The 24,724-nt window shown below is 47.6% G+C and overlaps 1 protein-coding gene across 1 annotated transcript; it reads right to left on the minus strand.

The window, feature by feature from the left end:
* Window positions 1-357: 357 nt before the first annotated feature.
* On the minus strand, window positions 358-24,724 carry LOC121841760 (GATA zinc finger domain-containing protein 14-like). Its single transcript, XM_042311778.1, has 11 exons — window positions 24,663-24,724; window positions 23,759-24,316; window positions 21,977-22,400; window positions 8,468-8,682; window positions 8,153-8,383; window positions 7,808-7,885; window positions 5,786-6,052; window positions 4,140-4,409; window positions 3,184-3,453; window positions 1,699-1,974; window positions 358-661 (listed from the first exon to the last, which is right to left on the minus strand). The coding sequence occupies exons 1-11, from the start codon at window positions 24,722-24,724 to the stop codon at window positions 358-360; spliced, it is 2,955 nt and encodes a 984-aa protein (XP_042167712.1).

The raw sequence follows: 24,724 nt of genomic DNA on the forward strand, positions 1-24,724 counted from the left end.
AAAACTGATGATGATGCATCTGAGGAAGATCACAGGATATACATTTGTGTATCCTCGAGTCAACTGTAGAAAGATATCAGAGGGCATAATGAGTATTTTAAGAACAAAAAATGTGTAGTAGTTACTAATAACTCTCAAGCAAGATATTTTTGTAAATGTCCATTTCAATATTTCTATTAATGATCAACTTTTACCTCAGTTGTGACATTTAAAGCCAAAGTAATGTAATCCAAGGAATTTGAATCTTTGTAGGCTTCCATAAACGTACGGTTCAACCGGAACTTTAGAATAAGTACACCTTCATTTGACGTTGGAGGGTTTGTGGATGCGGTGGTTGGGGAAACAGTTGTTGTTGTCTTAGCAGCTGTAGTTGACGTTGGTGCAGCTGTAGCTGTGGTAGTTACAGCAGCTGTGGTTGTTGTGTGGTGGGTGTTGCTGGTCTTTGCAGCAACTGTGGTTGTCGATGGTGAAGCTGTGAGTGTAGTGGGAGCTGCAGTGGTTGATGTTGGCACTGCTGTGGTTGTTGTGGGAGCAGTTGTAGTTGTTGTAGGGGTGGCTGTTGTTGTCATAGCAGCAGCTGGGGATGTTGTTAGTGCAAATGTTGTGGTTGTGGATGCAGCTGTGGTAGCTGTGGATGCAGCTGTGGTGGTCATTGGAGCACCTGTGGTTGTTGTGAGGTTAGCTTTAATTGTGGTAGGGCTAGTATTGATGGTTGTTACAGAAGCTTTTGTTGTTGCTGTTGTTGTTATGGCAGCTGTTGTTGTAGAGGAGCAACTGTGGTTGTTGTGGGAGCTCCTGTTGTTGTGGGAGCCACTGTTGTTTTAACAGGAGCTGTAGTTGTCGTCTGTGTAGCTGTGGTTGTTTTGGGTGTAGCTGTGTTTGTTGTGGGGATAGCGGTAGTTGTTGTGGAAACAGCTGTGGTTGTAAGGGAAGCTGTTGTGGTTGTGGGAGAAACTGTGATTGTTGTGGGAGAAGCTGTAGTTGTTGTAAGGGACATTGTTGTGGTTGTGGGACTTGCTGTAGTTGTGGAAGCAGATGTGTTTGTTTTGGGTGAATCTGTGATTGTTGTTGGAGCAGCTGTGGTAGTTGTGGGCAGGGCTGTGGTTGTTGTTTCTGCAGTTGTTGTAAGGGAAGTTGTTGTGGGATTTGCAGTGGTTGTGAGAGCAGATGTGATTGTTGTAGCAGCAGCTATGATTGTTGTGAGAGAAACTGTGGTTGTTGTTGGTGCAGCTGTGGTTGTTGAAGCCTCAGCTGTAGATGGTGTTGCTTTGGTTGTGATTTGTGAAGATGTGGTTGTTGCGGGGGCAGCTAAGTTTGTTGTGGGAGCAGCAGTGGTTGTCGTGGGTAGAGTTTTGGGTGTTGATGCCACAAATGTTGTTGTAGCAGCAGCTGGGATTGTTGTTGGAGTTGCTGTGGTTGTTGTGGATACAGCTTTTGTTGACATAGCAGCTGTGGTTGTGGGAAAAACTTCAGTTGACGGATCTGCCGCTGTTGTGGAAACAATTGTGGTTGTTGTGGGTGAATCTGTTGTTGTAGTTGGAGCAGATGTGGTTGTGGTGGGCAGGACGTTGGTTGTTGTTGCTGCAGCTTTTGTTGTTGTAGCACCAGCAGTTGTTGTTGTGTAAGCAGCTGAGGTTGTTGTGGAAGACGATGTGGTTGTTGTTGGTGCAATTGTAGTTTTTGTGGCCTCAGCTGTACTTGTTGAAGCCTCTGCTGTAGATGTTATTGGAGATGCTGTGGTTGTGGTTGGTGCAGATGTGTTTGGTGTGGGCGAGGTTTTCGGTGATGTTGCTGTAGCTGTTGTTATTGTTGTAGAAGCAGCTGTGGTTGTGGTTGTTGTGACTGCATCTGTAGTGGTTGTAGCTACAGCTGTACTTGTCATAGCTGCTGCTGTAGATGTCATTCGTGTTGCTGTGGTTGTGTTGGGGGAAACTGTGCTTGTAGTAATGGAAGCTATTATGGTTGTGGGAGCTGCTGTAGTGGTGGGAGCAGATGTGGTTGTTGTGGGCAGTAGTTCAGTTGTTGTGGGCAGGGGTTCAGTTGTTGTGGGAAGGTCTTCGGATGTTCTAGCAGGAGCTGTGGTTGTTGTGGGCAGGGGTTCAGTTGTTGTGGGAAGGTCTTCAGATGTTGTAGCAGGAGCTGTGATTGTTGTGGGCAGGGGTTCAGTTGTTGTGGGAAGGTCTTCGGATGTTGTAGCAGTAGCTGTGGTTGTTGTGGGCAGGGGTTCAGTTGTTGTGGGAAGGTCTTCGGATGTTGTAGCAGGAGCTGTGGTTGTTGTGGGCAGGGGTTCAGTTGTTGTGGGAAGGTCTTCGGATGTTGTAGCATTAGCTGTGGTTGTTGTGGGCAGGGGTTCAGTTGTTGTGGGAAGGTCTTCGGATGTCGTGGCAAGAGCTGTGATTGTTGTGGGCAGGGATTCAGTTGTTGTGGGAAGGTTTTCGGATGTTGTAGCAGGAGCTGTGGTTGTTGTGGGCAGGGGTTCAGTTGTTGTGGGAAGGTCTTCGGATGTTGTAGCAGGAGCTGTGGTTGTTGTGGGCAGGGGTTCAGTTGTTGTGGGAAGGTCTTCGGATGTTGTAGCAGGAGCTGTGATTGTTGTGGGCAGGGGTTCAGTTGTTGTGGGAAGGTCTTCGGATGTTGTAGCAGGAGCTGTGGTTGTTGTGGGCAGGGGTTCAGTTGTTGTGGGAAGGTCTTCGGATGTTGTAGCAGTAGCTGTGGTTGTTGTGGGCAGGGGTTCAGTTGTTGTGGGAAGGTCTTCGGATGTTGTAGCAGGAGCTGTGGTTGTTGTGGGCAGGGGTTCAGTTGTTGTGGGAAGGTCTTCGGATGTTGTTGTGGCTGCATCTGTAGTGGTTGTAGCTACAGCTGTACTTGTTGAAGCTGCTGCTGTAGATGTCATTAATGTCTCTGTGGTTGTTTTGGGGGAAGCTGTGCTTGTAGTGTTGGAAGCTATTATGGTTGTGGGAGCTGCTGTAGTGGTGGGAGCAGATGTAGTTGTTGTGGGAAGGTCTTCGGATGTTTTAGCAGGAGCTGTGGTTGTTGTGGGCAGGTCTTTGGATGTTGTTGTTGTTGTGGGTGCATCTGTAGTGGTTGTAGCTACAGCTGTACTTGTTGAAGCTGCTGCTGTAGATGTTATTGGAAATGCTGTGGTTGTTGTTGGTGCAATTGTAGTTTTTGTGGCCTCAGCTGTACTTGTTGAAGCCTCTGCTGTAGATGTTATTGGAGATGCTGTGGTTGGTGCAGATGTGGTTGTTATGGGCGAGGTTTTGGGTGTTGTTGCTGTAGCTGTTGTTATTGTTGTAGCAGCAGCTGTGGTTGTGGTTGTTGTGGCTGCATCTGTCGTGGTTGTAGCTACAGCTGTACTTGTCGTAGCTGCTGCTGTAGATGTCATTAATGTTGCTGTGTTTTTTGGGGGGGAAGCTGTGCTTGTAGTAATGGAAGCTATTATGGTTGTGGGAGCTGCTGTAGTGGTGGGAAAAGATGTGGTTGTTGTGGGCAGTGGTTCAGTTGTTGTGGGAAGGTCTTCGGATGTTGTAGCAGTAGCTGTGGTTATTGTGGGCAGGGGTTCAGTTGTTGTGGGAAGGTGTTCGGATGTTGTAGCAGGAGCTGTGGTTGTTGTGGGCACGGGTTCAGTTGTTGTGGGAAGGTCTTTGGATGTTGTAGCAGGAGCTGTGATTGTTGTGGGCAGGGGTTCAGTTGTTGTGGGAAGGTTTTCGGATGTTGTATCAGGAGCTGTGGTTGTTGTGGGCAGGGTTCAGTTGTTGTGGGAAGGTCTTTGGATGTTGTTGTTGTGGCTGCATCTGTAGTGGTTGTAGCTACAGCTGTACTTGTTGAAGATGCTGCTGTAGATGTCATTAATGTCTCTGTGGTTGTTTTGGGGGAAGCTGTGCTTGTAGTGTTGGAAGCTATTATGGTTGTGGGAGCTGCTGTAGTGGTGGGAGCAGATGTAGTTGTTGTGGGAAGGTCTTCGGATGTTTTAGCAGGAGCTGTGGTTGTTGTGGGCAGGTCTTTGGATGTTGTTGTTGTTGTGGGTGCATCTGTAGTGGTTGTAGCTACAGCTGTACTTGTTGAAGCTGCTGCTGTAGATGTTATTGGAGATGCTGTGGTTGTTGTTGGTGCAATTGTAGTTTTTGTGGCCTCAGCTGTACTTGTTGAAGCCTCTGCTGTAGATGTTATTGGAGATGCTGTGGTTGGTGCAGATGTGGTTGTTATGGGCGAGGTTTTGGGTGTTGTTGCTGTAGCTGTTGTTATTGTTGTAGCAGCAGCTGTGGTTGTGGTTGTTGTGGCTGCATCTGTCGTGGTTGTAGCTACAGCTGTACTTGTCGTAGCTGCTGCTGTAGATGTCATTAATGTTGCTGTGTTTTTTGGGGGGGAAGCTGTGCTTGTAGTAATGGAAGCTATTATGGTTGTGGGAGCTGCTGTAGTGGTGGGAAAAGATGTGGTTGTTGTGGGCAGTGGTTCAGTTGTTGTGGGAAGGTCTTCGGATGTTGTAGCAGTAGCTGTGGTTATTGTGGGCAGGGTTCAGTTGTTGTGGGAAGGTGTTCGGATGTTGTAGCAGGAGCTGTGGTTGTTGTGGGCAGGGGTTCAGTTGTTGTGGGAAGGTCTTCGGATGTTGTAGCAGGAGCTGTGGTTGTTGTGGGCAGGGGTTCAGTTGTTGTGGGAAGGTCTTCGGATGTTGTAGCAGGAACTGTGATTGTTGTGGGCAGGGGCTCAGTTGTTGTGGGAAGGTTTTCGGATGTTGTAGAAGGAGCTGTGGTTGTTGTGGGCAGGGGTTCAGTTGTTGTGGGAAGGTCTTCAGATGTTGTAGCAGGACCTGTGATTGTTGTGGGCAGGGGTTCAGTTGTTGTGGGAAGGTCTTCGGATGTTGTAGCAGGAGCTGTGGTTGTGGTGGGCAGGGGTTCAGTTGTTGTGGGAAGGTCTTCGGATGTTGTAGCATTAGCTGTGGTTGTTGTGGGCAGGGTTTCAGTTGTTGTGGGAAGGTCTTCAGATGTTGTAGCAGGAGCTGTGATTGTTGTGGGCAGGGGATCAGTTGTTGTGGGAAGGTCTTCGGATGTTGTAGCAGGAGCTGTGATTGTTGTGGGCAGGGGTTCAGTTGTTATGGGAAGGTCTTCGGATGTCGTAGCAGGAGCTGTGGTTGTTGTGGGCAGGGTTCAGTTGTTGTGGGAAGGTCTTCGGATGTTGTAGCAGTAGCTGTGGTTGTTGTGGGCAGGGGTTCAGTTGTTGTGGGAAGGTGTTCGGATGTTGTAGCAGGAGCTGTGGTTGTTGTGGGCACGGGTTCAGTTGTTGTGGGAAGGTCTTTGGATGTTGTAGCAGGAGCTGTGATTGTTGTGGGCAGGGGTTCAGTTGTTGTGGGAAGGTTTTCGGATGTTGTATCAGGAGCTGTGTTGTTGTGGGCAGGGGTTCAGTTGTTGTGGGAAGGTCTTTGGATGTTGTTGTTGTGGCTGCATCTGTAGTGGTTGTAGCTACAGCTGTACTTGTTGAAGATGCTGCTGTAGATGTCATTAATGTCTCTGTGGTTGTTTTGGGGAAGCTGTGCTTGTAGTGTTGGAAGCTATTATGGTTGTGGGAGCTGCTGTAGTGGTGGGAGCAGATGTAGTTGTTGTGGGAAGGTCTTCGGATGTTTTAGCAGGAGCTGTGGTTGTTGTGGGCAGGTCTTTGGATGTTGTTGTTGTTGTGGGTGCATCTGTAGTGGTTGTAGCTACAGCTGTACTTGTTGAAGCTGCTGCTGTAGATGTTATTGGAGATGCTGTGGTTGTTGTTGGTGCAATTGTAGTTTTTGTGGCCTCAGCTGTACTTGTTGAAGCCTCTGCTGTAGATGTTATTGGAGATGCTGTGGTTGGTGCAGATGTGGTTGTTATGGGCGAGGTTTTGGGTGTTGTTGCTGTAGCTGTTGTTATTGTTGTAGCAGCAGCTGTGGTTGTGGTTGTTGTGGCTGCATCTGTCGTGGTTGTAGCTACAGCTGTACTTGTCGTAGCTGCTGCTGTAGATGTCATTAATGTTGCTGTGTTTTTGGGGGAAGCTGTGCTTGTAGTAATGGAAGCTATTATGGTTGTGGGAGCTGCTGTAGTGGTGGGAAAAGATGTGGTTGTTGTGGGCAGTGGTTCAGTTGTTGTGGGAAGGTCTTCGGATGTTGTAGCAGTAGCTGTGGTTATTGTGGGCAGGGGTTCAGTTGTTGTGGGAAGGTGTTCGGATGTTGTAGCAGGAGCTGTGGTTGTTGTGGGCAGGGGTTCAGTTGTTGTGGGAAGGTCTTCGGATGTTGTAGCAGGAGCTGTGGTTGTTGTGGGCAGGGGTTCAGTTGTTGTGGGAAGGTCTTCGGATGTTGTAGCAGGAACTGTGATTGTTGTGGGCAGGGGCTCAGTTGTTGTGGGAAGGTTTTCGGATGTTGTAGAAGGAGCTGTGGTTGTTGTGGGCAGGGGTTCAGTTGTTGTGGGAAGGTCTTCAGATGTTGTAGCAGGAGCTGTGATTGTTGTGGGCAGGGGTTCAGTTGTTGTGGGAAGGTCTTCGGATGTTGTAGCAGGAGCTGTGGTTGTGGTGGGCAGGGGTTCAGTTGTTGTGGGAAGGTCTTCGGATGTTGTAGCATTAGCTGTGGTTGTTGTGGGCAGGGTTTCAGTTGTTGTGGGAAGGTCTTCAGATGTTGTAGCAGGAGCTGTGATTGTTGTGGGCAGGGGATCAGTTGTTGTGGGAAGGTCTTCGGATGTTGTAGCAGGAGCTGTGATTGTTGTGGGCAGGGGTTCAGTTGTTATGGGAAGGTCTTCGGATGTCGTAGCAGGAGCTGTGGTTGTTGTGGGCAGGGGTTCAGTTGTTGTGGGAAGGTCTTTGGATGTTGTAGCAGGAGCTGTGATTGTTGTGGGCAGGGGTTCAGTTGTTGTGGGAAGGTCTTCGGATGTTGTAGCAGGAGCTGTGATTGTTGTGGGCAGGGGTTCAGTTGTTGTGGGAAGGTTTTCGGATGTTGTATCAGGAGCTGTGGTTGTTGTGGGCAGGGGTTCAGTTGTTGTGGGAAGGTCTTCGGATGTTGTAGCAGGAGCTGTGATTGTTGTGGGCAGGGGTTCAGTTGTTGTGGGAAGGTTTTCGGATGTTGTATCAGGAGCTGTGGTTGTTGTGGGCAGGGGTTCAGTTGTTGTGGGAAGGTCTTCAGATGATGTAGCAGGAGCTGTGGTTGTTGTGGGCAGGGGTTCAGTTGTTGTGGGAAGGTCTTCGGATGTTGTAGCAGGAGCTGTGGTTGTTGTGGGCAGGGGTTCAGTTGTTGTGGGAAGGTCTTCGGATGTTGTAGCAGGAGCTGTGATTGTTGTGGGCAGGGGTTCAGTTGTTGTGGGAAGGTCTTCGGATGTTGTAGCAGGAGCTGTGATTGTTGTTGGAAGGGGTTCAGTTGTTGTGGGAAGGTCTTCGGATGTTGTTGCAGGAGCTATGGTTGTTGTGGGCAGGGGTTCAGTTGTTGTGGGAAGGTCTTCGGATGTTGTAGCAGGAGCTATGGTTGTTGTGGGCAGGGGTTCAGTTGTTGTGGGAAGGTCTTCGGATGTTGTAGCAGGAGCTGTGGTTGTTGTGGGCAGGGGTTCAGTTGTTGTGGGAAAGTCTTTGGATGTTGTTGTTGTGAGTGCATCTGTAGTGGTTGTAGCTACAGCTGTACTTGTTGAAGCTGCTGCTGTAGATGTCATTAATTTCGCTGCGGTTATTTTGGGGGAAGCTGTGCTTGTAGTAATGGAAGCTATTATGGTTGTGGGAGCTGCTGTAGTGGTGGGAGCAGATGTGGTTGTTGTGGGCAGTGGTTCAGTTGTGGTTTTTGTTGGTGCAATTGTAGTTTTTGTGGCCTCGGCTGTACTTGTTGAAGCCTCTGCTGTAGATGTTATTGGAGATGCTGTGGTTGTAGGTGGTGCAGATGTGGTTGTTGTGGGAGCAGCTGTGTTTGTAATGGGAGCAGCTGTGGTTGTGGTTGTTGTGAGTGCATCTGTAGTGGTTGTAGCTACAGCTGTACTTGTTGAAGCCTCTGCTGTAGATGTCATTAATGTTGCTGCGGTTATTTTGGGGGAAGCTGTGCTTGTAGTAATGGAAGCTATTATGGTTGTGGGAGCTGCTGTAGTGGTGGGAGCAAATGTGGTTGTTGTGGGCAGTGGTTCAGTTGTGGTTGTTGTTGGAGCAATTGTAGTTTTTGTGGCCTCGGCTGTACTTGTTGAAGCCTCTGCTGTAGATGTTATTGGAGATGCTGTGGTTGTAGGTGGTGCAGATGTAGTTGTTGTGGGTGCAGCTGCGTTTGGAATGGGAGCAGCTGTGGTTGTGGTTGTTGTGAGTGCATCTGTAGTCGTTGTAGCTGCTGCTGTAGATGTCATTAATGTCGCTGTGGTTGTTTTGGGGGAAGCTGTGCTTGTAGTAATGGAAGCTATTATGGTTGTGGGAGCTGCTGTAGTTGTGGGAGCAGATGTGGTTGTTGTGGAAAAAGCTGTGGTTGTTGGTGCAACTGTGGTTGTTGTTTCCTCAGCTGTACTTGTTGAAGCCTCCAATGTAGATGTTATTGGAGATGCTGCGGTTGTAGGTGGTGCAGATGTGGTTGTTGTGGGAGCAGATGTGTTTGGAATGGGAGCAGCTGTGGTTGTGGTTGTTGTGAGTGCATCTGTAGTGGTTGTAGCTACAGCTGTACTTGTCATAGCTGCTGCTGTAGATGTCATTAATGTTGCTGCGGTTGTTTTGGGGGAAGCTGTGCTAGTAGTAATGGAAGCTATTATGGTTTTGGGAGCTGTTGTAGTGATGGGAGCAGATGTGGTTGTTGTGGGCAGTGGTTCAGTTGTTGTGGGAAGGTCTTCGGATGTCGTAGCAGGAGCTGTGGTTGTTGTGGGCAGGGGTTCAGTTGTTGTGGGAAGGTCTTTGGGTGTTGTAGCAGGAGCTGTGGTTGTTGTGGGCAGGGGTTCAGTTGTTGTGGGAAGGTCTTTGGATGTTGTGGTTGTTGTGGGTGCATCTGTAGTCGTTGTAGCTACAGGTGTACTTGTTGTAGCTGCTGCTGTAGATGTCATTAATGTCGCTGTGGTTGTTTTGGGGGAAGCTGTGCTTGTAGTAATGGAAGCTATTATGGTTGTGGGAGCTGCTGTAGTTGTGGGAGCAGATGTGGTTGTTGTGGAAAAAGCTGTGGTTGTTGGTGCAACTGTGGTTGTTGTTTCCTCAGCTGTACTTGTTGAAGCCTCCAATGTAGATGTTATTGGAGATGCTGCGGTTGTAGGTGGTGCAGATGTGGTTGTTGTGGGAGCAGCTGTGTTTGGAATGGGAGCAGCTGTGGTTGTGGTTGTTGTGAGTGCATCTGTAGTGGTTGTAGCTACAGCTGTACTTGTCATAGCTGCTGCTTTAGATGTCATTAATGTTGCTGCGGTTGTTTTGGGGAAGCTGTGCTAGTAGTAATGGAAGCTATTATGGTTGTGGGAGCTGCTGTAGTGATGGGAGCAGATGTGGTTGTTGTGGGCAGTGGTTCAGTTGTTGTGGGAAGGTCTTCGGATGTCGTAGCAGGAGCTGTGGTTGTTGTGGGCAGGGGTTCAGTTGTTGTGGGAAGGTCTTTGGGTGTTGTAGCAGGAGCTGTGGTTGTTGTGGGCAGGGGTTCAGTTGTTGTGGGAAGGTCTTTGGATGTTGTGGTTGTTGTGGGTGCATCTGTAGTCGTTGTAGCTACAGGTGTACTTGTTGTAGCTGCTGCTGTAGATGTCATTAATGTCGCTGTGGTTGTTTTGGGGGAAGCTGTGCTTGTAGTAATGGAAGCTATTATGGTTGTGGGAGCTGCTGTAGTTGTGGGAGCAGATGTGGTTGTTGTGGAAAAAGCTGTGGTTGTTGGTGCAACTGTGGTTGTTGTTTCCTCAGCTGTACTTGTTGAAGCCTCAATGTAGATGTTATTGGAGATGCTGCGGTTGTAGGTGGTGCAGATGTGGTTGTTGTGGGAGCAGATGTGTTTGGAATGGGAGCAGCTGTGGTTGTGGTTGTTGTGAGTGCATCTGTAGTGGTTGTAGCTACAGCTGTACTTGTCATAGCTGCTGCTGTAGATGTCATTAATGTTGCTGCGGTTGTTTTGGGGGAAGCTGTGCTAGTAGTAATGGAAGCTATTATGGTTTTGGGAGCTGTTGTAGTGATGGGAGCAGATGTGGTTGTTGTGGGCAGTGGTTCAGTTGTTGTGGGAAGGTCTTCGGATGTCGTAGCAGGAGCTGTGGTTGTTGTGGGCAGGGGTTCAGTTGTTGTGGGAAGGTCTTTGGGTGTTGTAGCAGGAGCTGTGGTTGTTGTGGGCAGGGTTCAGTTGTTGTGGGAAGGTCTTTGGATGTTGTGGTTGTTGTGGGTGCATCTGTAGTCGTTGTAGCTACAGGTGTACTTGTTGTAGCTGCTGCTGTAGATGTCATTAATGTCGCTGTGGTTGTTTTGGGGGAAGCTGTGCTTGTAGTAATGGAAGCTATTATGGTTGTGGGAGCTGCTGTAGTTGTGGGAGCAGATGTGGTTGTTGTGGAAAAAGCTGTGGTTGTTGGTGCAACTGTGGTTGTTGTTTCCTCAGCTGTACTTGTTGAAGCCTCAATGTAGATGTTATTGGAGATGCTGCGGTTGTAGGTGGTGCAGATGTGGTTGTTGTGGGAGCAGCTGTGTTTGGAATGGGAGCAGCTGTGGTTGTGGTTGTTGTGAGTGCATCTGTAGTGGTTGTAGCTACAGCTGTACTTGTCATAGCTGCTGCTTTAGATGTCATTAATGTTGCTGCGGTTGTTTTGGGGGAAGCTGTGCTAGTAGTAATGGAAGCTATTATGGTTGTGGGAGCTGCTGTAGTGATGGGAGCAGATGTGGTTGTTGTGGGCAGTGGTTCAGTTGTTGTGGGAAGGTCTTCGGATGTCGTAGCAGGAGCTGTGGTTGTTGTGGGCAGGGGTTCAGTTGTTGTGGGAAGGTCTTTGGGTGTTGTAGCAGGACCTGTGGTTGTTGTGGGCAGGGGTTCAGTTGTTGTGGGAAGGTCTTTGGATGTTGTGGTTGTTGTGGGTGCATCTGTAGTCGTTGTAGCTACAGGTGTACTTGTTGTAGCTGCTGCTGTAGATGTCATTAATGTCGCTGTGGTTGTTTTGGGGGAAGCTGTGCTTGTAGTAATGGAAGCTATTATGGTTGTGGGAGCTGCTGTAGTTGTGGGAGCAGATGTGGTTGTTGTGGAAAAAGCTGTGGTTGTTGGTGCAACTGTGGTTGTTGTTTCCTCAGCTGTACTTGTTGAAGCCTCCAATGTAGATGTTATTGGAGATGCTGCGGTTGTAGGTGGTGCAGATGTGGTTGTTGTGGGAGCAGCTGTGTTTGGAATGGGAGCAGCTGTGGTTGTGGTTGTTGTGAGTGCATCTGTAGTGGTTGTAGCTACAGCTGTACTTGTCATAGCTGCTGCTGTAGATGTCATTAATGTTGCTGCGGTTGTTTTGGGGGAAGCTGTGCTAGTAGTAATGGAAGCTATTATGGTTGTGGGAGCTGCTGTAGTGATGGGAGCAGATGTGGTTGTTGTGGGCAGTGGTTCAGTTGTTGTGGGAAGGTCTTCGGATGTCGTAGCAGGAGCTGTGGTTGTTGTGGGCAGGGGTTCAGTTGTTGTGGGAAGGTCTTTGGGTGTTGTAGCAGGAGCTGTGGTTGTTGTGGGCAGGGGTTCAGTTGTTGTGGGAAGGTCTTTGGATGTTGTGGTTGTTGTGGGTGCATCTGTAGTCGTTGTAGCTACAGGTGTACTTGTTGTAGCTGCTGCTGTAGATGTCATTAATGTCGCTGTGGTTGTTTTGGGGGAAGCTGTGCTTGTAGTAATGGAAGCTATTATGGTTGTGGGAGCTGCTGTAGTTGTGGGAGCAGATGTGGTTGTTGTGGAAAAAGCTGTGGTTGTTGGTGCAACTGTGGTTGTTGTTTCCTCAGCTGTACTTGTTGAAGCCTCAATGTAGATGTTATTGGAGATGCTGCGGTTGTAGGTGGTGCAGATGTGGTTGTTGTGGGAGCAGCTGTGTTTGGAATGGGAGCAGCTGTGGTTGTGGTTGTTGTGAGTGCATCTGTAGTGGTTGTAGCTACAGCTGTACTTGTCATAGCTGCTGCTGTAGATGTCATTAATGTTGCTGCGGTTGTTTTGGGGGAAGCTGTGCTAGTAGTAATGGAAGCTATTATGGTTGTGGGAGCTGCTGTAGTGATGGGAGCAGATGTGGTTGTTGTGGGCAGTGGTTCAGTTGTTGTGGGAAGGTCTTCGGATGTCGTAGCAGGAGCTGTGGTTGTTGTGGGCAGGGGTTCAGTTGTTGTGGGAAGGTCTTTGGGTGTTGTAGCAGGAGCTGTGGTTGTTGTGGGCAGGGTTCAGTTGTTGTGGGAAGGTTTTTGGATGTTGTGGTTGTTGTGGGTGCATCTGTAGTCGTTGTAGCTACAGGTGTACTTGTTGTAGCTGCTGCTGTAGATGTCATTAATGTCGCTGTGGTTGTTTTGGGGAAGCTGTGCTTGTAGTAATGGAAGCTATTATGGTTGTGGGAGCTGCTGTAGTTGTGGGAGCAGATGTGGTTGTTGTGGAAAAAGCTGTGGTTGTTGGTGCAACTGTGGTTGTTGTTTCCTCAGCTGTACTTGTTGAAGCCTCCACTGTAGATGTTATTGGAGATGCTGTGGTTGTGGTTGGTGCAGATGTGGTTGTTGTGGGAGAAGCTGTGTTTGTAGTAAGAGTATCTGTAGTTGATGTGGGCAAGGTTTTGGGTGTTGTTGCTGTAGCTATGGTTGTTGTTGTTTCAGCAGCTGTGGTTGATGAAGGCGAGGTTTTGGGTGTTGTTGCTGTTGTTGTTGAATCAGCAGCTCTGGTTGGTGTGGGTGCATCTGTGGTGGTTGTAGCTACAGCTGTACTTGTCGTAGTTGCTGCTGTAGATGTCATGAATGTTGCTGTGGTTGTGTTGGGGAAGCTGTGCTTGTAGTAATGGAAGCTATTATGGTTGTGGGAGCTGCTTTAGTCGTGGGAGCAGATGTGGTTTTGTGGGTGAATCTGTGATTGTTGTTGGATATGCTGTGGATAGTGTGGGAAGGGCTTCGGATGTTGTAGCAGGAGCTCTAGTTGTAGTGGACAGGGGTTTGGTTGTTGTGGGAGCAGCTGTGGTTGTGGGAGCAATTGTAGTTGTTGTGGGTGAATCTGTGATTGTAGTTGGAGCAGATTCAGTTGTGGGCAGGATGTTGGTTGTTGTTTCTGCAGCTTTTGTTGATGTAGCAACAGCAGTTGTTGTTGTGGGAGCTGCTGTGGTTGTTGTGGAAGATGATGTGGTTGTTGTTGGTGCAATTGTGTTTTTTGTGGCCTCAGCTGTACTTGTTGAAGCCTCTGCTGTAGATGTTATTGGAGATGTTGTGGTTGGTGCAGATGTGGTTGTTGTGGGAGCCGCTGTGTTTGTAGTGGGAGCAGCTGTGGTTGTTGTGGGTGAGGTTTTGGGTGTTGTTGCTGTAGCTGTTGTTGTTGTTGTCGTATCAGCACCTGTGGTTGCTGTGGGTGCATCTGTGGTGGTTGTAGCTACAGCTTTACTTGTCGTAGCTGCTGCTGTAGATGTCATTAATGTTGCTGTGGTTGTTTTGGGGGAAGCTGTGCTTGTAGTAATGGAAGCTATTATGGTTGTGGGAGCTGCTTTAGTCGTGGGAGCAGATGTGGTTTTTGTGGGTGAATCTGTGATTGTTGTTGGATATGCTGTGGATGTTGTGGGAAGGGCTTCGGATGTTGAAGCAGGAGCTCTAGTTGTAGTGGACAGGGGTTTGGTTGTTGTGGGAGCAGCTGTGGTTGTGGGAGCAATTGTAGTTGTTGTGGGTGAATCTGTGATTGTAGTTGGAGCAGATGTAGTTGTGGGCAGGATGTTGGTTGTTGTTTCTGCAGCTTTTGTTGATGTAGCAACAGCAGTTGTTGTTGTGGAGCTGCTGTGGTTGTTGTGGAAGCTGCTGTGTTTGTTGTGGAAGATGATGTGGTTGTTGTTGGTGCAATTGTGTTTTTGTGGCCTCAGCTGTACTTGTTGAAGCCTCTGCTGTAGATGTTATTGGAGATGCTGCGGTTGTAGGTGGTGCAGATGTGGTTGTTGTGGGAGCAGCTGTGTTTGGAATGGGAGCAGCTGTGGTTGTGGTTGTTGTGAGTGCATCTGTAGTGGTTGTAGCTACAGCTGTACTTGTCATAGCTGCTGCTGTAGATGTCATTAATGTTGCTGCGGTTGTTTTGGGGAAGCTGTGCTAGTAGTAATGGAAGCTATTATGGTTGTGGGAGCTGCTGTAGTGATGGGAGCAGATGTGGTTGTTGTGGGCAGTGGTTCAGTTGTTGTGGGAAGGTCTTCGGATGTCGTAGCAGGAGCTGTGGTTGTTGTGGGCAGGGGTTCAGTTGTTGTGGGAAGGTCTTTGGGTGTTGTAGCAGGAGCTGTGGTTGTTGTGGGCAGGGGTTCAGTTGTTGTGGGAAGGTCTTTGGATGTTGTGGTTGTTGTGGGTGCATCTGTAGTCGTTGTAGCTACAGGTGTACTTGTTGTAGCTGCTGCTGTAGATGTCATTAATGTCGCTGTGGTTGTTTTGGGGAAGCTGTGCTTGTAGTAATGGAAGCTATTATGGTTGTGGGAGCTGCTGTAGTTGTGGGAGCAGATGTGGTTGTTGTGGAAAAGCTGTGGTTGTTGGTGCAACTGTGGTTGTTGTTTCCTCAGCTGTACTTGTTGAAGCCTCAATGTAGATGTTATTGGAGATGCTGCGGTTGTAGGTGGTGCAGATGTGGTTGTTGTGGGAGCAGCTGTGTTTGGAATGGGAGCAGCTGTGGTTGTGGTTGTTGTGAGTGCATCTGTAGTGGTTGTAGCTACAGCTGTACTTGTCATAGCTGCTGCTGTAGATGTCATTAATGTTGCTGCGGTTGTTTTGGGGGAAGCTGTGCTAGTAGTAATGGAAGCTATTATGGTTGTGGGAGCTGCTGTAGTGATGGGAGCAGATGTGGTTGTTGTGGGCAGTGGTTCAGTTGTTGTGGGAAGGTCTTCGGATGTCGTAGCAGGAGCTGTGGTTGTTGTGGGCAGGGGTTCAGTTGTTGTGGGAAGGTCTTTGGGTGTTGTAGCAGGAGCTGTGGTTGTTGTGGGCAGGGGTTCAGTTGTTGTGGGAAGGTTTTTGGATGTTGTGGTTGTTGTGGGTGCATCTGTAGTCGTTGTAGCTACAGGTGTACTTGTTGTAGCTGCTGCTGTAGATGTCATTAATGTCGCTGTGGTTGTTTTGGGGAAGCTGTGCTTGTAGTAATGGAAGCTATTATGGTTGTGGGAGCTGCTGTAGTTGTGGGAGCAGATGTGGTTGTTGTGGAAAAAGCTGTGGTTGTTGGTGCAACTGTGGTTGTTGTTTCCTCAGCTGTACTTGTTGAAGCCTCCACTGTAGATGTTATTGGAGATGCTGTGGTTGTGGTTGGTGCAGATGTGGTTGTTGTGGGAGAAGCTGTGTTTGTAGTAAGAGTATCTGTAGTTGATGTGGGCAAGGTTTTGGGTGTTGTTGCTGTAGCTATGGTTGTTGTTGTTTCAGCAGCTGTGGTTGATGAAGGCGAGGTTTTGGGTGTTGTTGCTGTAGCTGCTGTTGTTGAATCAGCAGCTCTGGTTGGTGTGGGTGCATCTGTGGTGGTTGTAGCTACAGCTGTACTTGTCGTAGTTGCTGCTGTAGATGTCATGAATGTTGCTGTGGTTGTGTTGGGGGAAGCTGTGCTTGTAGTAATGGAAGCTATTATGGTTGTGGGAGCTGCTTTAGTCGTGGGAGCAGATGTGGTTTTTGTGGGTGAATCTGTGATTGTTGTTGGATATGCTGTGGATAGTGTGGGAAGGGCTTCGGATGTTGTAGCAGGAGCTCTAGTTGTAGTGGACAGGGGTTTGGTTGTTGTGGGAGCAGCTGTGGTTGTGGGAGCAATTGTAGTTGTTGTGGGTGAATCTGTGATTGTAGTTGGAGCAGATTCAGTTGTGGGCAGGATGTTGGTTGTTGTTTCTGCAGCTTTTGTTGATGTAGCAACAGCAGTTGTTGTTGTGGGAGCTGCTGTGGTTGTTGTGGAAGATGATGTGGTTGTTGTTGGTGCAATTGTGTTTTTTGTGGCCTCAGCTGTACTTGTTGAAGCCTCTGCTGTAGATGTTATTGGAGATGTTGTGGTTGGTGCAGATGTGGTTGTTGTGGGAGCCGCTGTGTTTGTAGTGGGAGCAGCTGTGGTTGTTGTGGGTGAGGTTTTGGGTGTTGTTGCTGTAGCTGTTGTTGTTGTTGTCGTATCAGCACCTGTGGTTGCTGTGGGTGCATCTGTGGTGGTTGTAGCTACAGCTTTACTTGTCGTAGCTGCTGCTGTAGATGTCATTAATGTTGCTGTGGTTGTTTTGGGGAAGCTGTGCTTGTAGTAATGGAAGCTATTATGGTTGTGGGAGCTGCTTTAGTCGTGGGAGCAGATGTGGTTTTTGTGGGTGAATCTGTGATTGTTGTTGGATATGCTGTGGATGTTGTGGGAAGGGCTTCGGATGTTGAAGCAGGAGCTCTAGTTGTAGTGGACAGGGGTTTGGTTGTTGTGGGAGCAGCTGTGGTTGTGGGAGCAATTGTAGTTGTTGTGGGTGAATCTGTGATTGTAGTTGGAGCAGATGTAGTTGTGGGCAGGATGTTGGTTGTTGTTTCTGCAGCTTTTGTTGATGTAGCAACAGCAGTTGTTGTTGTGGGAGCTGCTGTGGTTGTTGTGGAAGCTGCTGTGTTTGTTGTGGAAGATGATGTGGTTGTTGTTGGTGCAATTGTGTTTTTTGTGGCCTCAGCTGTACTTGTTGAAGCCTCTGCTGTAGATGTTATTGGAGATGCTGCGGTTGTAGGTGGTGCAGATGTGGTTGTTGTGGGAGCAGCTGTGTTTGGAATGGGAGCAGCTGTGGTTGTGGTTGTTGTGAGTGCATCTGTAGTGGTTGTAGCTACAGCTGTACTTGTCATAGCTGCTGCTTTAGATGTCATTAATGTTGCTGCGGTTGTTTTGGGGGAAGCTGTGCTAGTAGTAATGGAAGCTATTATGGTTGTGGGAGCTGCTGTAGTGATGGGAGCAGATGTGGTTGTTGTGGGCAGTGGTTCAGTTGTTGTGGGAAGGTCTTCGGATGTCGTAGCAGGAGCTGTGGTTGTTGTGGGCAGGGGTTCAGTTGTTGTGGGAAGGTCTTTGGGTGTTGTAGCAGGAGCTGTGGTTGTTGTGGGCAGGGGTTCAGTTGTTGTGGGAAGGTCTTTGGATGTTGTGGTTGTTGTGGGTGCATCTGTAGTCGTTGTAGCTACAGGTGTACTTGTTGTAGCTGCTGCTGTAGATGTCATTAATGTCGCTGTGGTTGTTTTGGGGGAAGCTGTGCTTGTAGTAATGGAAGCTATTATGGTTGTGGGAGCTGCTGTAGTTGTGGGAGCAGATGTGGTTGTTGTGGAAAAAGCTGTGGTTGTTGGTGCAACTGTGGTTGTTGTTTCCTCAGCTGTACTTGTTGAAGCCTCCAATGTAGATGTTATTGGAGATGCTGCGGTTGTAGGTGGTGCAGATGTGGTTGTTGTGGGAGCAGCTGTGTTTGGAATGGGAGCAGCTGTGGTTGTGGTTGTTGTGAGTGCATCTGTAGTGGTTGTAGCTACAGCTGTACTTGTCATAGCTGCTGCTGTAGATGTCATTAATGTTGCTGCGGTTGTTTTGGGGGAAGCTGTGCTAGTAGTAATGGAAGCTATTATGGTTGTGGGAGCTGCTGTAGTGATGGGAGCAGATGTGGTTGTTGTGGGCAGTGGTTCAGTTGTTGTGGGAAGGTCTTCGGATGTCGTAGCAGGAGCTGTGGTTGTTGTGGGCAGGGGTTCAGTTGTTGTGGGAAGGTCTTTGGGTGTTGTAGCAGGAGCTGTGGTTGTTGTGGGCAGGGGTTCAGTTGTTGTGGGAAGGTTTTTGGATGTTGTGGTTGTTGTGGGTGCATCTGTAGTCGTTGTAGCTACAGGTGTACTTGTTGTAGCTGCTGCTGTAGATGTCATTAATGTCGCTGTGGTTGTTTTGGGGGAAGCTGTGCTTGTAGTAATGGAAGCTATTATGGTTGTGGGAGCTGCTGTAGTTGTGGGAGCAGATGTGGTTGTTGTGGAAAAAGCTGTGGTTGTTGGTGCAACTGTGGTTGTTGTTTCCTCAGCTGTACTTGTTGAAGCCTCCACTGTAGATGTTATTGGAGATGCTGTGGTTGTGGTTGGTGCAGATGTGGTTGTTGTGGGAGAAGCTGTGTTTGTAGTAAGAGTATCTGTAGTTGATGTGGGCAAGGTTTTGGGTGTTGTTGCTGTAGCTATGGTTGTTGTTGTTTCAGCAGCTGTGGTTGATGAAGGCGAGGTTTTGGGTGTTGTTGCTGTAGCTGCTGTTGTTGTTGAATCAGCAGCTCTGGTTGGTGTGGGTGCATCTGTGGTGGTTGTAGCTACAGCTGTACTTGTCGTAGTTGCTGCTGTAGATGTCATGAATGTTGCTGTGGTTGTGTTGGGGGAAGCTGTGCTTGTAGTAATGGAAGCTATTATGGTTGTGGGAGCTGCTTTAGTCGTGGGAGCAGATGTGGTTTTTGTGGGTGAATCTGTGATTGTTGTTGGATATGCTGTGGATAGTGTGGGAAGGGCTTCGGATGTTGTAGCAGGAGCTCTAGTTGTAGTGGACAGGGGTTTGGTTGTTGTGGGAGCAGCTGTGGTTGTGGGAGCAATTGTAGTTGTTGTGGGTGAATCTGTGATTGTAGTTGGAGCAGATTCAGTTGTGGGCAGGATGTTGGTTGTTGTTTCTGCAGCTTTTGTTGATGTAGCAACAGCAGTTGTTGTTGTGGGAGCTGCTGTGGTTGTTGTGGAAGATGATGTGGTTGTTGTTGGTGCAATTGTGTTTTTTGTGGCCTCAGCTGTACTTGTTGAAGCCTCTGCTGTAGATGTTATTGGAGATGTTGTGGTTGGTGCAGATGTGGTTGTTGTGGGAGCCGCTGTGTTTGTAGTGGGAGCAGCTGTGGTTGTTGTGGGTGAGGTTTTGGGTGTTGTTGCTGTAGCTGTTGTTGTTGTTGTCGTATCAGCACCTGTGGTTGCTGTGGGTGCATCTGTGGTGGTTGTAGCTACAGCTTTACTTGTCGTAGCTGCTGCTGTAGATGTCATTAATGTTGCTGTGGTTGTTTTGGGGGAAGCTGTGCTTGTAGTAATGGAAGCTATTATGGTTGTGGGAGCTGCTTTAGTCGTGGGAGCAGATGTGGTTTTTGTGGGTGAATCTGTGATTGTTGTTGGATATGCTGTGGATGTTGTGGGAAGGGCTTCGGATGTTGAAGCAGGAGCTCTAGTTGTAGTGGACAGGGGTTTGGTTGTTGTAGGAGCAGCTGTGGTTGTGGGAGCAATTGTAGTTGTTGTGGGTGAATCTGTGATTGTAGTTGGAGCAGATGTAGTTGTGGGCAGGATGTTGGTTGTTGTTTCTGCAGCTTTTGTTGATGTAGCAACAGCAGTTGTTGTTGTGGGAGCTGCTGTGGTTGTTGTGGAAGCTGCTGTGTTTGTTGTGGAAGATGATGTGGTTGTTGTTGGTGCAATTGTGTTTTTTGTGGCCTCAGCTGTACTTGTTGAAGCCTCTGCTGTAGATGTTATTGGAGATGCTGTGGTTGTGGTTGGTGCAGATGTGGTTGTTGTGGGAGCCGCTGTGTTTGTAGTGGGAGCAGCTGTGGTTATTGTGGGTGAGGTTTTGGGTGTTGTTGCTGTAGCTGTTGTTGTTGTCGTATCAGCACCTGTGGTTGCTGTGGGTGCATCTGTGGTGGTTGTAGCTACAGCTTTACTTGTCGTAGCTGCTGCTGTAGATGTCATTAATGTTGCTGTGGTTGTTTTGGGGGAAGCTGTGCTTGTAGTAATGGAAGCTATTATGGTTGTGTGACCTGCTGTAGTGTTGGGAGCAGATGTGTTTTTTGTCGGTGAATCTGTGATTTTTGTTGGATTCACTGTGGTTGTTGTGGGCAGTGGTTCAGTTGTTGTGGGAAGGGCTTCAGATGTTGTAGCTGGAGCTGTGGTTGTTGTGGGCAGGGATGTGGTTGTTGTGGGCAGGGATTCGGTTGTTGTGTGAATCGCTTTGGTTGTTCTTGCAGAAGCTGAGGTTTTTGATGGAGAAATGGTTGTTTTTGTATCCAAAGCTGTTGTTGAAGTAGCAGCAACTGTGGTTGTTGTGGGGAAAGCTGTGGTTGTTGTTGGATCAGCTGTGGTTGTGTAAGAGGAGGCTATTGTGGTTGTTGGAAATGCTGTAGTTGTTGTTATTAAATATGAGGTTGTTGTGGGTGCATCTGTGGTTGTTGTGGGAGCAGCTGGGGTTGTTGTGGGGGCAACTGTGGTTGTTGGAGCTGTGGCTATGGTTTTTGGAGCTACGGCTGTGGTTGTCATTGATGCAGATGTGGTTGTTTCGATTGCAGCTGTGATTGTTGTAGCCACAGCTGTACTTTTCAGAGCCACAGCTGTAGATATCATTGGTGTGGCTGTAGTTGTTGTTGAAACATATGTTGTTGTTTGGGGAGCAGCTGTGGTTGTTGTTGCCATGGATGTGGTTGTTGTAGAAGCCGCTGTGGTTGTTGTGTGGTAAGCTGTGGCAATTGTGGGATTAGCTGTCGTTGTGTTTGTAGGCGTAGTAGCAGTCGTGCTTTGCTGGAGTTCTGTATAAAACATTGTTTTATTACGACCATTAAAATGCTCTGCAATATCTGTTAAATGTGCTGAATTAAATTTGTTTGGTAACCCAACACCACAGTCCCAGACAACTCAGACAACTACGCTTTCTCCCCATAATGTGTTTGAATTGCATAATGTGTTGTGTTTAGATGAATCCTTACCAGCTTTGATACTGCCAATAATAACATTTAAGAAGACTGTGAACGTGTTGATGGACGTCTTGAGGGAGACCTCTACATTTGTAACGTTAGGGACCACAGACTGGCTTGTGAAGATCAAGTTAGTTGTCACACCCACAGAACCAGACCTAAATACCAAAGAACAGAATTGATGTGAAATTCAATAAAATGTATTACTGTTGTTAGTAGGAGTAATAGCAAAATTAGTATTTTTAAAGAATACATGTGAATTATACACTTTGTCTACCTGCAAATAAGTAAGTTGCATAAATGTGGACTAAAAAGAAAGTCAACATACCAGAAACTGATGATGATGCATCTGAGGAAGATTACAGGATATATTCTTTTGAATCCTTGATTCAACTGTAGAAAAATATCAGTGTACACAATAAGCATTAAAAGGACAGGAAAAATAGTAAATATAACTCACAATCAAGTTTTGTTATAAATGTCCATTTAAAGATTTGTGCTTATGTCAATTATCAACATTTACCTCAGATGTCAGATTTGAAGCCAAATTAAGGTACTCATTGGACTGTGGACTTTTGTAGTCTTCCAAAAATGTACGATTCAGCCGGAAATGCAGAATAAGTACACCTTCATTTGCTGTTGGAGGGTCAGTGGAATCACTCGTTGGGGCAACAGTAGTTGTTGGAGCAACAGGTGTTGTTGTTGTAGCAGAAGCTGGAGTTATCATTGTTACAGCTGTGGTTATCATTGGTGAAGCTGTGGTTGTTGTGTAAAAAGCTGTGGTTGTTGTGGCGGCAGCTGTGGTTGTTGTGGGGGTAGCTACGGTTGTTGTACGAACAGCTGTGAATGTTGTGGGGCCGGCTGTTGTTGTCGTAGCAGCATCTGTGTTTGATGTGGGGGAAACTGTGGTTGATGTGGGGCTGGCTGTGGTTGTCTGAGCTGCGGCTGTGGTTGTTCCGGGAGCATCTGTGGTTGTGGGGATTGCTTTGGTTGTTGTAGCTGTTGTTGTCGTAGCAGCAGCTATGGTTGTTGTGGGGGAAGCTGTGGTTGTTGTGGGAACAGCTGTTGTTGTTGTTTGGACGGCTGTTGTTGTTGTAGCCACAGTTTTAGTTGTCGTAGAAGAAGCAGCTGTGGTTGTGGTTGGAGCAGCTGTGGTTTTTGTGGGGACGACTGTGGTTGTTGGTTGTTCGCATGGTTTAGGGTGTTGTTGCCCCTTCTGTTGTTGATGTTTCAGCTTATGATGATCTGGGTGCCGCTGTGGTTTTTGAGGGTACAGCTCTTCTTCTTGTGTCTGCAGTGTGGTTGTTGTGGGAGCAGCTGTAGTCGGTGTTGGTGCTGCTGTGATTTTTGTTGGAGAAAGTGTTGTTTTTGTAGCCAAATCTGTAGTTGTCGTAGCAGCAGTAACTGTGGTTTTTGTGGTGGATGCTGTGGTTGTTGTGAGTACAGCTGTGGTTGTTGTAGGGGAAGCTGTGGTGGTTCTGGGAGCTGCTGTAGTTGTTGTCAACATTTTTTGGATTGTTGTGGGTGCATCTGTGGTTGTTGAATCCGCAGTTGTTGTTGTAGTAGCAGCAACTGTGGTTGTCATGGGGAAAGCTGTGGTTGTTGTTGAGGCGGCTGTGGTTGTTGAAGAGGAAGCTGTTGTGGTTGTTGGAATTTCTGTAGTAGTTGTTAGAGAATATGTGGTTGTTGTGGGTGCATCTGTGGTTGTTGTGGGAGCAGCTGTGGTTGTTGTGAGTACAACTGTGGTTGTTGGAGCTGTGGTTGTGGTTGTCGGAGCTACTGCTGTGGTTGTCATTGATGCCGATGTGGTTGTTTCGTTTGCAGCTGTGATTGTTGTTGCCACAGCTGTACTTTTCATTGCCACAGCTGTAGATGGCATTGGTGTGGCTGTGCTTGTTGTTGGATCATCTGTTTTTGTTTTCGGAGCAGCTGTGGTTGTTGTTGTAATGGCTGTGGTTGTTGTAGCAGCAGCCGTTGTTGTCTTAGCAGCTGCAGTGGTTGTTGTGTGGGAATATGTGGGAATTGTGGGAGCAGCTGTCATAGCAGCAGTCTTGTTATTCTGGAGTTCTGTATAAAAACATTTTTTTATTACGACCATTAAAAGGCTCTGCAAAATCTGTTAAATGTGCTGAATTAAATTTGTTTGGTGACCCAACACCACAGTCCCGGACAACTCGGACAACTACTCTTTGTCCTCATAATGTGTTTGAATTGCATAATGTGTTGTGTTTAGATGAATCCTTACCAGCTTTGATACTGCCAGTAATAACATCTAAGAAGACTGTGAACGTGTTGATGGACGTCTTGAGGGAGACCTCTACATTTGTAACGTTAGGGACCGCAGACTGGCTTGTGAAGATCAAGTTAGTTGTCACACCCACAGAACCAGACCTAAATACCAAAGAACAAAATTGATGTGAAATGCAATAAAAGTTATTACTGTTGTTAGTAGGATTATTTGTACTATTAGTTTTGTTAAAGAATGGTTTACATGTGACTAATACACTTTGTCTGTCTGCAAATAAGTAAGTTGTAGAAATGTGGACCAAAAAGAAAGTCAACATACCAGAAACTGATAATGATGCTTCTGAGGAAGATTACAGGATATATTCTTTTGAATCCTTGATTCAACTGTAGAAAAATATCAGTGCACAAAATAAGCATTAAAAGGACAAGAGAAATAGTAAATATAACTCACAATCAAGTTTTGTTATAAATGTCCTTTAATAAATGTCCATTTAAAGATTCGTGCTTATGTCAATTATCAACATTTACCTCAGTTGTCAGATTTGAAGCCAAATTAAGGTACTCATTGGACTGTGGACTTTTGTAGGCTTCCAGAAATGTGCTATTCAGCCGGAAATGCAGAATAAGTACACCTTCATTTGCTGTTGGAGGGTCAGTGGAATCACTGGTTGGGGCAACAGGTGTTGTTGTTGTAGCAGAAGCTGTAGTTATCGTTGTTACAGCTGTGGTTATCATTGGTGAAGGTGTGGTTGTTGTGTAAAAGCTGTGGTTGTTGTAGCGGCAGCTGTGGTTCTTGTGGGGGTAGCTACTGTTGTTGTATGAACAGCTGTGGATGTTGTGGGGCCGGCTGTTGTTGTCGTAGCAGCATCTGTGTTTGATGTGGGGAAGCTGTGGTTGATGTGGGGCTGGCTGTGGTTGTCAGAGCTGCGGCTGTGGTTGTCGTTGTAGACGTGGTTGTTCGGGAGCATCTGTGGTTGTTCCGGGAGCATCTGTGGTTGTGGGGGTGGCTTTGGTTATTGTAGCTGTTGTTGTCGTAGCAGCAGCTATGGTTGTTGTGGGGGAAGCTGTGGTTGTTGTGGGAACAGCTGTGGATATTGGCTGGACGGCTGTTTTTGTCGTAGCAGCATCTGTGTTTGATGTGGGGGAAGCTGTGGTTGATGTGGAGCTGGCTGTGGTTGTCGGTGCTGCGGCTGTGGTTGTCATTGTAGACGTGGATGTTCCGGGAGCATCTGTGGTTGTGGGGATGGCTTTGGTTGTTGTAGCTGCAGCTGTTGTTGTCGTAGCAGCAGCTATGGTTGTTGTTGGGGAAGCGGTGGTTGTTGGGGGAACAGCTGTTGTTGTTGTTTGGATGGCTGTTGTTGTTGTAGCTACAGTTTTAGTTGTCGTAGCAGAAGCAGCTGTGGTTGTTGTTGGAGCAGCAGTGGTTTTTGTGGGGACGACTGTGGTTGTTGGTTGTTCGCATGGTTTAGGGTGTTGTTGCCCCTTCTGTTGTTGATGTTTCAGCTTATGATGATCTGGGTGCCGCTGTGGTTTTTGAGGGTACAGCTCTTCTTCTTGTGTCTGCAGTGTGGTTGTTGTGTGAGCAGCTGTAGTCGGTGTTGGTGCTGCTGTGGTTTTTGTTGGAGAAAGTGTTGTTTTTGTAGCCAAATCTGTAGTTGTCGTAGCAGCAGTTACTGTAGTTTTTGTGGTAGATGCTGTGGTTGTTGTGAGTACAGCTGTGGTTGTTGTAGGGAAGCTGTGGTGGTTCTGGGAGCTTCTGTAGTTGTTGTCAACAT

The sequence above is a fragment of the Oncorhynchus tshawytscha genome, linkage group LG34, assembly GCF_018296145.1.
Source record: "Oncorhynchus tshawytscha isolate Ot180627B linkage group LG34, Otsh_v2.0, whole genome shotgun sequence".
Taxonomy (NCBI): Eukaryota; Metazoa; Chordata; class Actinopteri; order Salmoniformes; family Salmonidae; genus Oncorhynchus; species Oncorhynchus tshawytscha.